The following is a 12457-nucleotide window of genomic DNA, read 5'->3' on the forward strand; positions in this document are numbered from 1 at the left end:
CATATTGGAAGCCTCCATTAACCATTACACCAAACTGGGGTTTTCTACTAGTCTCTGTCCTAAGGTGTCTCGAAGCAACTTGTGAGGCAGGTGGAGCTGAGAAAGCTCTGAGAGAATGGTGACTAGCCCAAAGTCTGACAGCTGGCTGCAGGAGGAGGAGTGGGGAATCAAACCTTATTCTCCAGATTAGAGGCCACTGCTCTTACTACACCACGCTGTCCCTAGATGGGGTAGGCAGGCTCAAGGTGTTATTTCAAGCAGTCTGGATGGGGGATGCTGTTCACTGTGGTGCTGATCCCTTAATTGTGATGAGGGGGTAACAGCGCCCTCAGTGGCTGTGGGGAAGGGCCCGGTGCTGCTTTAGGGCCAAACGTACTGAGGGTCACGTTTCACACTGGGTCAGTGTGATATTTGGGTGCTTTGAATGGGGCTGTGCCTCTCGCCAGAGTTCTTGCGCTCACCCCAGCAGACGAACAAAGCAAGACCTACTCAGATCCAAGTATATAGTTTGGGAGTGGAATTGCGCACTTAAAAAAAAAAAAAAGAGCTGGTCTTTTCAGCCCCGGCCCCGGCCTGGTGAAGCTCTCTTCCCGATCAGGCTAACCTGATCTCATCAGATCTCCAAAGCTAAGCAGGCTTGGCCCTAGTCACTGTTTGGAAGACCATCAAGGACTACCAGGGTCATGACGCAGAGGCAGGCCATGGCAAACCCCCTCTGAATACCTCTTGCTCTGAAAACCCTACAAAGTTGCCCTATATCAGCTGTGAAGGGGAAAAGGGATGAGCAAAGCCCAAATCCATGCAGATACTTTATTGCACATCGCTCAGTGGAATAGAGATCTCTCCTTGCACAACCGCCCCCCCCTAGAGGCGGGCACACAGATTTGCCATGAACTGATTTGATTCAGACAAGCAGACGAAAAATACCAGAGGGCAGCATCACACTTCGGGGGACTCCTTGAGGCCCGGACGCTACTTCTCCAAGGGCCCGTAGTTCAGCAGCTTCTCAATCAAATCGACGTGCGACAGAAGCATCCGTCGACAGCAGTAGCGCTTGAGCCCTAGCGCATCCAGCGCATCTCTGTTAAGAGTGAACGTAACACAAGGGTTTTACTGTGGGCAGTGCGCATCCCTCCCTCCCCTCCAAGCACGCATCAGGAGGCTGACTTTTCAGCCCCAAACTCTCCTCTTTCTGTGCTCCCTGGCAGATTGAGTGAGGGGAACTCTGGCTTAGAAAGAGCCAGCAAAACTCGGGTTCTTAGAAGAACTTTATAAACAGGCTGCCCTCCACAGCACTCACCCTTCTGTGTATTCTGCTTGCAGGAGACCCAGGTAAGCCTCCCATTTGTTCCCCACAACTTTTCCACAGGTGAAGCAGCGGACAGGGATAATCATGGTGAGGCAGCGGAGAGAGAAATATCTGAGGGAGGAAGGGAGAGACACGTCATTCCGGCTACTGCGAGGGTCCTCCCTAGATTCCTCCTTGCACCCTTCTAGTCTTTAAAGCCTCCCTTCCAAAGCATGGTTCAAAAATGACACCAGCACAATGCAGACACTTGTGTGTGAGGCTTCCAGCATCTTCATGTTGCCTGATACATGCACACCCCAGCTACATTGGAGTGGGACAATAGGCCTAAGGAAAGTCATGTAAGACCACAAGAAGAGCCCTGATGGATCAGACCAGTGGTCCATCCAGTCTAGCATCCGGTCTCACACTGTGGTCAACCAGTTCCTCTGGAGGGACAACCACAGGGCACAGAGGCCTTCCCCTCAAAAGAAGAGCCCTGTTAGATCAGACCAGTGGTGCATCTAGTCCAGCATCCTGTCTCACACTGTGGCCAACTAGTTCCTCTGCCAGGCCAACAACAGGGCATAGAGGCTGAGGCCTTCCCTTGATGTTGCCTCCCGGCCCTGGGATCCAGAGGTTTACTCTCAATGTAGAGGTTCCCTTCAGTCACAATGGCTTGAGGCCAGGAAAAGACCTGTCCTCCAGCCATCAGACTTTTAAAGCTGTCTATGCCTGTGGCCATCATTACATCCTCTGGCAGGGAAGTCCACATTTTAACCACTTGCTGTGTAAAGAAGCATTTCCTTTTGTCTGTCCCGAATCTTCTGCCTATCAGCTTCTTTGGATGAACTTTTGATCTAATATTTGGGGCGAGGGTGAAAAATTATCTTTGGTGACTCTCTCCGGGTCACGCAGCTAAGAGTTGTCATTCCCCAGGCCGTCCTGAGCAGGGGTGAAGGACAACGGTTAGGCTTACAAGGTAAGGAGTTCCTGGTTCAAATTCGGCCTCACAAACCATCTCAGACCACTTTAGGGGGATAATACTAACGCAGGGGTCCCCAACCCGTGGGCACCAAGGCCCCCATTGTCCCCTTTTCTGGCATCTCCTGTTTTCACAAATTGTGTACGGCCAGGGAGGGCTTTTGCCACAGGAGAAGGATCTCCCCTGTGTTACTGAAGCAATGGCAATCTTTTTGTGACCTCCTGCGGCAGCCATTTTGAAGCGGCCATTTTGTTTCCGGGTCAGAATTCCAAATCCCAGGACCAGCCTCGGGGTTCTTAGAATTTCTGAGCCGATGCCAGCCCAAATGGGCCGCAAACCACCTGGAAACTGGGGAAAGTCAGGTAAGCTGTTGAACATGTGCCAAGGGGTATAACTTAAGCTTTTCTACTTTGTCTCCCTCCCGTCCCCAGTGACTCAGGGAAGGTGCCCAACCCACTTTCCTTGGGGCTATTGCCTCCAGCCCCATGCCTATGTAGGGCCAAAGGTGGCCAAACTGTAGTTCTCCAGATAGCCATGCACTACAATTCCCATGAGCCAGAATTGGAGGGAACGCGTATCCTGTTACCCATAGGGGTGCCAACTACCCGTCAGAGCAACTGGCCTGAATTCACAACCATTATCCCCATCACCGAGGCAGGTCGGAAGCAAACGGGTCTGCAAAGGCGCGGGCCAGGCTGAAACCCAACCGATGCAGCTTCCTCCCGAGGCTCCACCCAGCCGCTTCCAAGGGATTCTGACACTGCTGGATTTCTGCAAGTCTTCCGTAGGGTAGAGGATGCAAAAGCAAGACCTGTACCTCCCCAGATTTCCCCCAATGGCTCCGACTTTTGCGCGCACACACACACCCTTCTCTCGGCCTTCCCGGAGCCCCGCCTGTTCCCGCTTCCCAGGATCCTCCTTCCACTCGGTCTCTTCCGCCCCGAATCCACGTCTCCCCTCCGCCCGGGTCTGCAATCTCCCCCCCTGGACCCGATCCGACGTCGCCCTGCAAACCTTGCGCTTCTCTCGTGCTCCCTGCGACACGCGCGCAGCAGCCGGGCCCGCCGCGACTAGCTTCCGCCGGATCACGGTCCGATCCCTAGAGGGAGCCCGCGCGCAACGGATCCCTCCCAAATCCCGCCCATGCCCTAAAAATAACACTGATCTTCCGCTTTTGGCTGGCCGTCTCGGGGCTTTCTTCCAAGCCCGCCCCCTCCATTTTTTTTTTCTTCTTCTCCCCCTCTTTCTTCTGTGGCCCATTTTTATCATGCACAGCCGCGCCAGTTTGCAAAGGAGGAGGTTAATAAGGTTAATCCTGGCTAGGGATGCCAGGCTCCCGGTGGGAACTGGGGATCTCCCGGTGTACGGCTCCTCTCCGGACTTAAGGGATCAGTGCCCCTGGAGAAGGGGGGCTCCTTTGGAGGTGGACTCACCGCCCAGAGTCTCCAGGTCTTTCCCAACCCGGAGCTGGCAACCCTATTCCTGGCCTACCTAACAGGGTTGTTGTCAGCATTATAAGGACGGGTCTGCCCCTCCTCTGCACTCCTAAACTGGGCCAGATCGCACGAGGAGGGAGGGATTTCCTGCTTCCCGAGAAATTCGTCAGGGCGAGCCAAGGCGGAGGGCTTCCCAGTTACGCACAGCGCTGCTGCTGCTTCGGGCGCCTCTTTTCCCCTCGCTCCATGACGTCATTGCCCTAGGCTGATGTTCGCCCGGTGATGCTGAGCCGGAGGGGGGCGCTTTGCAGAAAGGGCAGGGGAAGGAGGGGGCGGTCCAGAGCCCAACCCAGCCTGGAAGCCCCCTCCCCACGGCCTCTGTAGGTTTTCCAGCTCTCTCCTGGGGACCAGCGAGGGAAGAAGGGGTAAGGTTGCCAGTTGCAAGTTGGGAAACTCCTGTAGATTTGGGGATGGAGCCTGGAGAGGACTGGGACCTCCGTAGGGCACAATGCCACAGAGCTCCCCCCCCAGGCATCCTTTTTTCTCCCAAGGAACTGATCTTCCTAAACTGGAGAAGAGCTGAAATTCCAAGGGGATCCCGAGATCCCCCCCCCCCCGCCGGGAGGCTGGCATCCCTAGGTACCCTGCCACCCCGCTCCCCTGCCCTGAGCCCCTTGGGCTGCTCCTCCTCCTCCCCAGATCCTCCAGCACGCCCCCCCCCCATCCTGCCCGTTTTCTCCCCACCCATTTCCTTCCCCCTGTCCCGTCCCTGGAATGCAGTTCCCTCCCCTCCGCATCCCATCCCAGCCCAGAAGGAGCCCAGCGTGAGCGGGAGGCGGTGGAGGGAAGGGGTCCCAGGCAGCCCCACACGCCCTCCCCATCCCTGCCTGCCCCCTCCCCAGGTGAGCGGCACCGGCCAGGGGGTTGGGGCTGGGGAGGGGGCTAGGTGCTGACAGAAAGCAGCAGCAGCTGGAAGCATCTGGAGGTGGGGAGGGGGGTTTAAGGTCCGGTGGGGATTTCCGGGGCACCCTGGCTCTCTCCCCTGCGGGCCCGGAGCCTTCCCGGGCTTCTGCCCTCCTTTGGGGAAAAGCCAGACCAAAGAAATAGAGTTTGGGCTTCACCTCCTTCCCAGAAATGGAAGTCTTTTGTTTAAAGAGAATGCGGGTTTCTCCCGATCCAGAAGTGGGGGTGGGGAGATCGAATCTGGATCGTATTTTATTTCTCCCGAGGGGAGTTAGCTGCTAGGGGAGGGAGCCCTCTTGGGCCCCACATCTGGAATGGGTGGCTGGATGTCAAGAATGGGGGGGGGGGTTTCTGGCCGGAAAGGGGGGCTTGGCTGTTTCCTTTCCTGTGGTCTCCACTGAAGGGGCTTTCCATAGGTATGGGAGAGGCGGCAGCTGTGCTGTCCCCTCTGCAAATAGGGTGGGAATCAGGGGACCCCCGAGATTAAGACCTCTCGGCCCTATACAGACCGGTAATGCCCCACCACCCTACCCAGCCTCACGTCCTCTTTCCTTTTGGAAGGAGAAGAATTGGTTTTTATATGCTGCTTTTCTCTACCCGAAGGAGGCTCAAAGCGGCTTGCAGTCACCTTCCCTTTCCTCTCCCCACAACAGACACCCTGTGAGGGAGGTGGGGCTGACAGAGCCCTGATAGGACTGTTTGTCAGAACAGCTTTATCAGGGCTGTGGTGAAAGACCCCAGTGTGGCAATGGGTCGCAGTCTGCCCTTCCCCTCTCCCAAACGAAAATGCCAGGAGTGACCGATCTTGCCCATCTAGGAAGCCAGTGAGGTGTGGACAGCTCTGAATGAGAAGGTTTGGGTCCAGCGATACCATGTTCGCTTGGGGGTGGGTGAGTCTCCCTCAGCAAAGCCTACCTCGCAGGGCTGGTGGAAGGCTAAAGCGGGAGGCGGAGAACTATGCCTGTCCCTCTGATTACTTTGGGGGAAGGGCAGGATTTAAGTGATAGTTTCTGAGATAGCTGAATCTGGCCAGGAGATTCCTTGGAATCTACCCTTCCGTCTCTTGAACTCGCAGCACTGCCCTGATCTTCGGTGCCATATGCTATAAGCAGCATGTTGCCAAATTACTACGAGCAAAAGAGGGCTAGTCGAATGGAAGTATCCAGACTAGAAAAATTCGACCGGTTGGCTCTCGAAAAAAGAATCTGTTTTTGTTTATAATTGTTGCAAATTATTGGAAAAAATTGTATAACCGTTCCCATTACTCTTAATTTTTTAAAAGGTGACAATTTGAACAGTCACAATGATGTCATCATGATTATTGCTTTAGGATGCTTAGGGCCGATCCTGAGTTGAGCAGGGGGTTGGACTAGATGGCCTGTATGGCCCCTTCCAACTCTATGATTCTGTGATTATGAGGTCTCCAAATCCTTGGGGTTTTTTGTAACTGAATCGTGACCATACTTAGAGGCTTGGAAGTCCTCCTTTTTTATTGAAACTGAAATATGTCTATGTTCTCCGCCCCCCCCCCCCAAAAAAAAATGCTCAGCCACAGGGGATCAAACTGTGGCTCTCCATATGTCCATGGACTACAATTCCCATGAGCCCACTGCTGGCAGGGGCTTTTGGGGATTGTAGTCCATGGCCATCTGGAGTACTACAGTTTGCCCACCTCTGCCAAGACCTCCATCTGCATTTATGATGGGCTTTCCTGTTGTACTCCCCCTCCCCAGTGGTAAAAGGCAGCCCAGGGGAAGAGGTTCACAAGAAGATCCAGTTGTATTAAAAGCGAGTTGGAAAGGTGCTATTTAGCATGTGTGGAAGCACCTAAGTTTAGGAGCTCTGAGTGTCCTAATCTGGCTCTTCCCCTCTCAGCCAGCTTTGTGTTTAAATTAGGCCTTAGAAGAGGCCTCAACTGAATGCCTGACGGAAGAGCTCCGTTTTGCAGGCCCTGCGGGGCTCAATGAGTTCGGACACGGCCTGCATCTCCTCTGGGAGCCCATTCCACCAAATGGGCCAGGACCGAAAAGGCCCTGTCTCAGGTTGGGCCAATGACCACCAACCTGGTGGAACTAGTCAGGGCTGGCTGCCTCCCCCCCTAAAGTAGCAGACCAAGGTTAGTGGTATGCCATGTGCGAAAAAGTCCAGAATCACTGTGTAATTCTCCCCTTTATTTCTAGTTCCAGCCAAGATGGGGGTCAGCCGTGGCTGTTTTCTGTGTGTTAAAGTGAAGATGTTTGTCTTCAATCTGATATTTTGGGTAAGTGTTGGTGATTCAGCTCCATAGAAGGGCATGAAGCCTAGAAGAAGAAAAATCAGAATTCCTATGAGTTGGATCCAACCCTTTGTTCTGCTAGCTAGTGAAAAAAGGAGGAAGGTCCACCACACAGTCACCCAAAAAGGCTACTGTGAGGATCATGGGACCTGCATAGACAGCGGGCCTTGTGGCATGGGGGAAGGAGGAAGGAGTATGGAGTAAGATTCAGCACTAAAGCTGGTAGATCTAGCCCTGTTCCCAGAAGATCCACATTCTGAGCCTGATAGCTAAAAGGAGATAAGGAGCATTTTCATTCATTAAATTACGGGCATTGGGATAAGAAGACTGAGAACAGGCTCTTTCTTATGACATCATTCCCTCCTCTCTATTGGCTGAACGGCTGTTGTGCCCCGGAACGTTCACAGGCATTGCAACTGTGCTGGTGAGGGGAGAAGTGCGAGGGACGGAATGTTGTCAAACAGTGCAGAATCAGGGAGGGAAATGAGAAGTCAGTAACAGCGGAGCAAGAAGATCTCCAGGGCTCTGAGGACGGTAGGATGGAAAGGAACGTCCAGAAAGGGATGCTGAAGAATTTGCCTTGTCTTCTGTTCTCCCCTTAGCTAGGCGGCTGCGGGGTGCTCGGCGTGGGAGTCTGGCTGGCTGTCACTCAGGGCCGTTTCGCCACCTTGTCCTTCTCCTTCCCGTCGCTGTCGGCAGCTGGGCTCTTCATGGCCACCGGGGCCATCATCATGGTGGTGGGTTTCCTCGGATGCTTGGGGGCCGTCACGGAACACCGCTGCCTGCTTCTGACGGTAGGAAGAGCTTTGATGCACCTCTCACAAAAACTCACACAGATCACACATAGCTCAATACAAAATGTTCCTTGGCAAGGCAAGGCTCTTAGCTGAGCTGGATTCAGACACAGGGAGGTTTCAGAGCTGTCTTCTCCCCCAGTGTCCCCGTCCCTGGCAGGGGAAGGGTCTTTGGAGGGAAGGAGGTCTCTCCACTGGAATGTCCCTTGCCTGGCGGCCAGACAATCCTTAGATCTCCTGGCTGCACCACACACACCATACGACTAGTAAATTATAATGCCGTACTAGGGGCCAAGCCCGTTGCATTCAGGAATACGATCTGCAGCCTCCGAGCCTCGGAGAGAAGTAGAAGGAGGAGTGGGGGGCGGAAGGTGATTGGCTGGCTGCTGGATAGACAGGCAAGCTGGTTGGAGGGGAAGGAGGCACTCAGGGGCGGGACAGCTGCCCTGAGTGGGTGTTAAGCGCTGAGTGGCACTTAAGCCATGAGACACGCTCCTCCTCCAAGGCCTTACCAGAAATATATTATGTGGAACAGATGTGTGTGCTTCTGCAGGGGCAATCAAGCATGGAGCAGACGGGCGGGTGTAGAACGGGAGGCGGATTCAGAGAACATCATCAGCATTTATTACAATCAAAAGACCAGTCCACAGCAGTCTACCAGCATGGTTCAGAAACACAACCTCTGTCTGTGCCACCCCATCTGTAGGCCTCAAAAGGGAGGGAGGTACTTAAATGCAAATAAAATAAAATGCCCCTCTGTCTGACTGCCTGAGATTCTGAACCATCTCTCTCTTCCCAGTTCTTCCTGGTGCTGTCCACCCTCTTCCTCCTGGAATTGGTTGGGTTGTTGGTGTTCGTCACCTGCCGGGACAAGGTAAGCCCTCCCTTCTTCTTGGGGGCTCCTGAACGAGGCCAGAATGTCCTGCAGGGCCTGCGCATTAAAGGATTTCATGCTCATCTCCCTTCAGCACCGTGTCCTTCAAAAAAGAGGGCCGAAGCTTGTGGAAATGGGGGATGAGCCAGAGGGCGAGACATTTTAACATAGAAAGGGAAGCTGGTTGGGAGTTGATGGGGAAGGACCCCCATCCCCACCGGGATCACTGGGAGCCTCCCCCGGTGGTTTCCTTAAGGACACTTGGGGTGACACCCCTTTCCACAGTGGAGGGCCCTCTGCCTGCAGTCTGGCTGCTCCTGCTGCAGTTGTGCTCTGCTAGGGCCCTGCAAATCCTTACACTGGTGCTACAGGCCCTGCAAATCCTTAAACCCCTCCTGCATGGGGCTAGGCCCCTTTTTGTGCCATCATGGCTAGGGGCCCGAGAGGAAGCCTCTTTGCACCATAGGTATTCCCCGCCTCTAGCAGAACAGCACCCCCAGGGCAGAATCTTCGGGCTTCCAGATGCAACAAGACTCTGTTGGGAGGTGTCAGCCTTGGCGTGCTGCTTATAGGCCTTCCGGGGGCCTCTGTGGAGCCAGGATGCTGGGTTCAATGGGCCCTTGGCCAACTGCTCTGGGGTTTCTTCCGTGTCTTTGCTCCAGTTTGACAGTTACGCTCAGGCCAACCTGAAGGAAGGGCTGAAGCTGTATAAGACGGACGGCAACCTGGGCCTAACCAACGCCTGGGACCTCGTGCAGACGGAGGTGAGTGTTTCGAACAGGGACCCCTGCGGCAGACCTGGGGTGCCGCAGCCAAAACTGGGGCCAGGTCTCTTCCTGCCCTTAAGACCAACTCAGTTTTGTTCATGGTATGAATACGAACAACTGGGCTTGGAGGAAAATACGAACAAATGGACATGGATCCAGTGTAAAAGTATTAAGGTGTAGGGTTGGCCCAGCTCTGCCTTATTTTTATAGCTACCCAAGCAAATTTAGCAATCATTTTCGTTAGGTCTTTATTTGTGTCTGACAGTATTGGCTTAAGGCGCTGTTTCCTCAGACCTCCGGGGCATTCTGCAAGCAACGAGGTCAGGTATAAGCTTCCCGGTGAATCAAATTTTGTCGGTCTTCAAGGTGCCCCTGGACTCCCAACTTTGTCCTGCTGCTTCAGGCCGACACGGCTGCCCACCGGACTCTCTTTCGCTGCCCTGTTAAGCCTAGCAGCCCCTCCCCTGCATATCAGCCCGGTTTATTCAGCACAGCCCGTTGGCCAGATAAAATCAGCTAACAAACACGAGTGCAAAATATTTCAGGACTATAAGAGGCAAGACAGACACGTCGCCCCCTGGATCTCCGTGCTATTGCCCTCTTCTCCCCTTGCCCCCTAGTTCCGTTGCTGCGGGGTAGAGAACTACACAGACTGGTTCGTCCACAACAGAACGCAGGTGCCGGAATCGTGCTGCCTGCTGCCCAGCCACTGCGAAGGGGAGAGAGCCCAGCCGCAGCACTGGTGGCCGGAGGTGAGATAGCGGGCCGGAAAATCTGCTGCTGCGAGAACACATTGAGCGGCGTCCCTGGGGAGACCCTGATGGCTGGTCAGCTAGCCAGCCTGCGGATGACGCCTGGAGAGCTCCTGGGATTACAACTGACCCCCGGCGATCAGTTTCCCCAGGAGAAAGAGGCCGTCTTGGAAGGTGGACTCCATAGGATTATACCCCCTTGAAGTCCCGACCCCTCTCCAAGCCCCTCCCCTGACCCCAGGCTCCACCTCCAAGGTCTCCAGTCATACTGGTCAGGCCCAGACTCGGGGACAGAGCAGCAGGGTCGGGGAGCACAAACTCCCTTGGCAGAGCCTGCTTGGAGGTTGGGGACTGTAGTATTTTGTCAGCCTCTCCGTCAAAGGGGGTGGTTAGTTGGGCAGTTAGTAATCCAGGCAAGCCAGATCCCGGAAGCTAAGCACTCGGACACTGAAGGGGACGTCCTCAAGGCATTTGGGTAGTAGTTCCTCCTCGGAACACTGGGGGTCATGACATGGAGGCAGGCAATAGGAAACCACCTCCCTGCTTTTGGGCTTGCTGTAGACTAGGGGTGGGCCCAGCAGGGGCTCGTGGGAATTGTAGTCCATGGACAGTTGGAGAGCCACAGTTTGGCCACTCCTGCCTCTAAACTGGATGCCAAATGAGATGGCCCTCCGGGTCTGAGCCCACAAGTCTCTCCTGACGCCTGTGTGCCTTTCCGCTCTCTGCAGCCCTGCTACAGGAAGGTGAAACTCTGGCTGGGTCAGAACATCTCCGCGATGGGCATCTTCGCCGCCTGCATCATCGTGGTTCAGGTGAGAGGCCCAAAGCAAATCCCTGCCACCCCACGCCCACTGCCCGCCCGAATATGGGAGCAGGGAAGGCTGCTTCCCTGGGGGAAGCCACCGAGACAGAATCCAGATCTCGATGGGGCTGCGGGCCCGACATTCAGAAGGATGGAACATGCTGGTGATTTTTAAGGTCCTCCCCCCTCCCCCCCAATATTTCTCCATGCTTCTTCCAGGAAGTGCTAAACTCTCAAGGGCTCAAGCAAGCCAGTTCAGTTCCTTTCCTTCAACAGACCCTGGGGGGCTTTCAATATCCTGTCTCTTCTGGAGCGTTTCCCGGTCTTCCTCCAAGCCCACCCTCATTTCAGGGCACACCTGAGCGGCTCCTCCACCTTTCCTGCGCCCATCATCTCTGAAGGGCCAGTCGGTTTCCTACTGGGCCAGGGGTTATTATGCATCAGCCTGGTGAGAAGGGAAGGGCCTGTGGAGACCCCTTGGCTAATCCTGCCCGCCTTCTTCTCTCCAGGTCCTGGGCATCGTGTTCTCCATGCTGATGTACTGCCAGGTCCGGCGGGCAGAGAAATACTACGACTGAGTCGGTGTGAGGACGCTGTCCGTTCCCGGAGCCCCGAAAGGACCCTGTGGAGCCCCCTTCCCACTTTTTAAGCCCAGCCTCAGGGCTTCCTCATCATGTATCCAAATATATTTTAACCTGGGGTGGGGAGGGGAACCCCATATTTCCCTTTTGCTGCCCAGCCCCCCCCCCCTCTTCCCCCACGGCTCCATTTCCTTTGGTCTTGGCCTCGCCGTCCTTCCCATTTGTATCCTATAGCCTCCCGCTTCTCCCTCCTGTTGCTTTTGTATATAACAGAACTGTACTAAGTGTCAATAAAACTACGATACCGTTCAGATCGCTTGTCTTGTGCAATAGCCTCTCGTTTCCTTGGAGGGGGCTCCCAATGGGAATTTTAGGGACACAGCTCTTCACCTTGAGCCCCGACAGAAATGCGGGAATTCTACTTCCATCCTCTCCTTTTTCACCTGCGCTCCAGTTTTCTGAAATTAAGGGGGAGAGGTGGGCATAGGGGAAACGATTTTTTCTCGCAAGCCACGTGGGGCAGTGGTTAAGAGCGGCGGCTTCTAATCCGGTGAGCCGGGCTTGATTCCCTGCTCCTCCACACGCTGCCAGCGGGGTAACCTTGTGCTGCTCACGGGTATGAAAAACCCAGCTCTTTTTCTTCTTCACCAAAGCTGAATCCCAGCTTGGGGGGGGGGGGGGGTCTGTGGCGAGTCAGGCTCAAGTCGTTCCGTCTCCAATGCAGGAATCCGACCTTAACCCCAGCTTGTTGGGATGCGCCACCCCCCAGGATGCAGAGCTGCAAAGGGGATCTGATAGATTCATGCGGGAGAGGCCTGTTGCTGGCTATCAGTCATGGCGATGGAGGGGAACTTCCATGTTCGGGAGCAGTCAACCTCTGCATCCCAGAGCCAGGAGGCCAGAGCGGTGAAAGGCCTTGGACTTCGTGCCCCGATCCTGGCCC

At 54.9% G+C, this 12457-nt stretch overlaps 2 protein-coding genes across 4 annotated transcripts; one reads left to right on the forward strand and one right to left on the reverse strand.

Moving 5' to 3' along the window:
- Positions 1-796: 796 nt before the first annotated feature.
- POLR2L (RNA polymerase II, I and III subunit L) lies at positions 797-3430 on the reverse strand. Of its 2 annotated transcripts, none has more exons than XM_077315328.1 (3): positions 3285-3430; positions 1301-1420; positions 797-1081 (listed from the first exon to the last, which is right to left on the reverse strand). In XM_077315328.1, the coding sequence occupies exons 2-3, from the start codon at positions 1393-1395 to the stop codon at positions 973-975; spliced, it is 204 nt and encodes a 67-aa protein (XP_077171443.1). In that variant the 5' UTR covers positions 1396-1420; positions 3285-3430; the 3' UTR covers positions 797-972. The 2 variants fall into 2 exon arrangements, with proteins under 2 accessions (XP_077171443.1, XP_077171444.1); XM_077315329.1 differs by having other exon boundaries at positions 3137-3296.
- A 463-nt stretch (positions 3431-3893) lies between these two features.
- Positions 3894-11825, forward strand: LOC143826491 (tetraspanin-4-like). Of its 2 annotated transcripts, none has more exons than XM_077315327.1 (8): positions 3894-4131; positions 6850-6929; positions 7547-7738; positions 8538-8612; positions 9275-9376; positions 10000-10131; positions 10860-10943; positions 11443-11825. In XM_077315327.1, exons 2-8 carry the CDS (start codon positions 6861-6863, stop codon positions 11509-11511), a joined length of 723 nt encoding a protein of 240 aa, XP_077171442.1. In that variant the 5' UTR covers positions 3894-4131; positions 6850-6860; the 3' UTR covers positions 11512-11825. The 2 variants fall into 2 exon arrangements, with proteins under 2 accessions (XP_077171442.1, XP_077171441.1); XM_077315326.1 differs by lacking the exon at positions 3894-4131 and adding an exon at positions 4452-4608.
- Positions 11826-12457: the final 632 nt, after the last annotated feature.

Source organism: Paroedura picta, chromosome 16, assembly GCF_049243985.1.
Source record: "Paroedura picta isolate Pp20150507F chromosome 16, Ppicta_v3.0, whole genome shotgun sequence".
Classification (NCBI taxonomy): Eukaryota; Metazoa; Chordata; class Lepidosauria; order Squamata; family Gekkonidae; genus Paroedura; species Paroedura picta.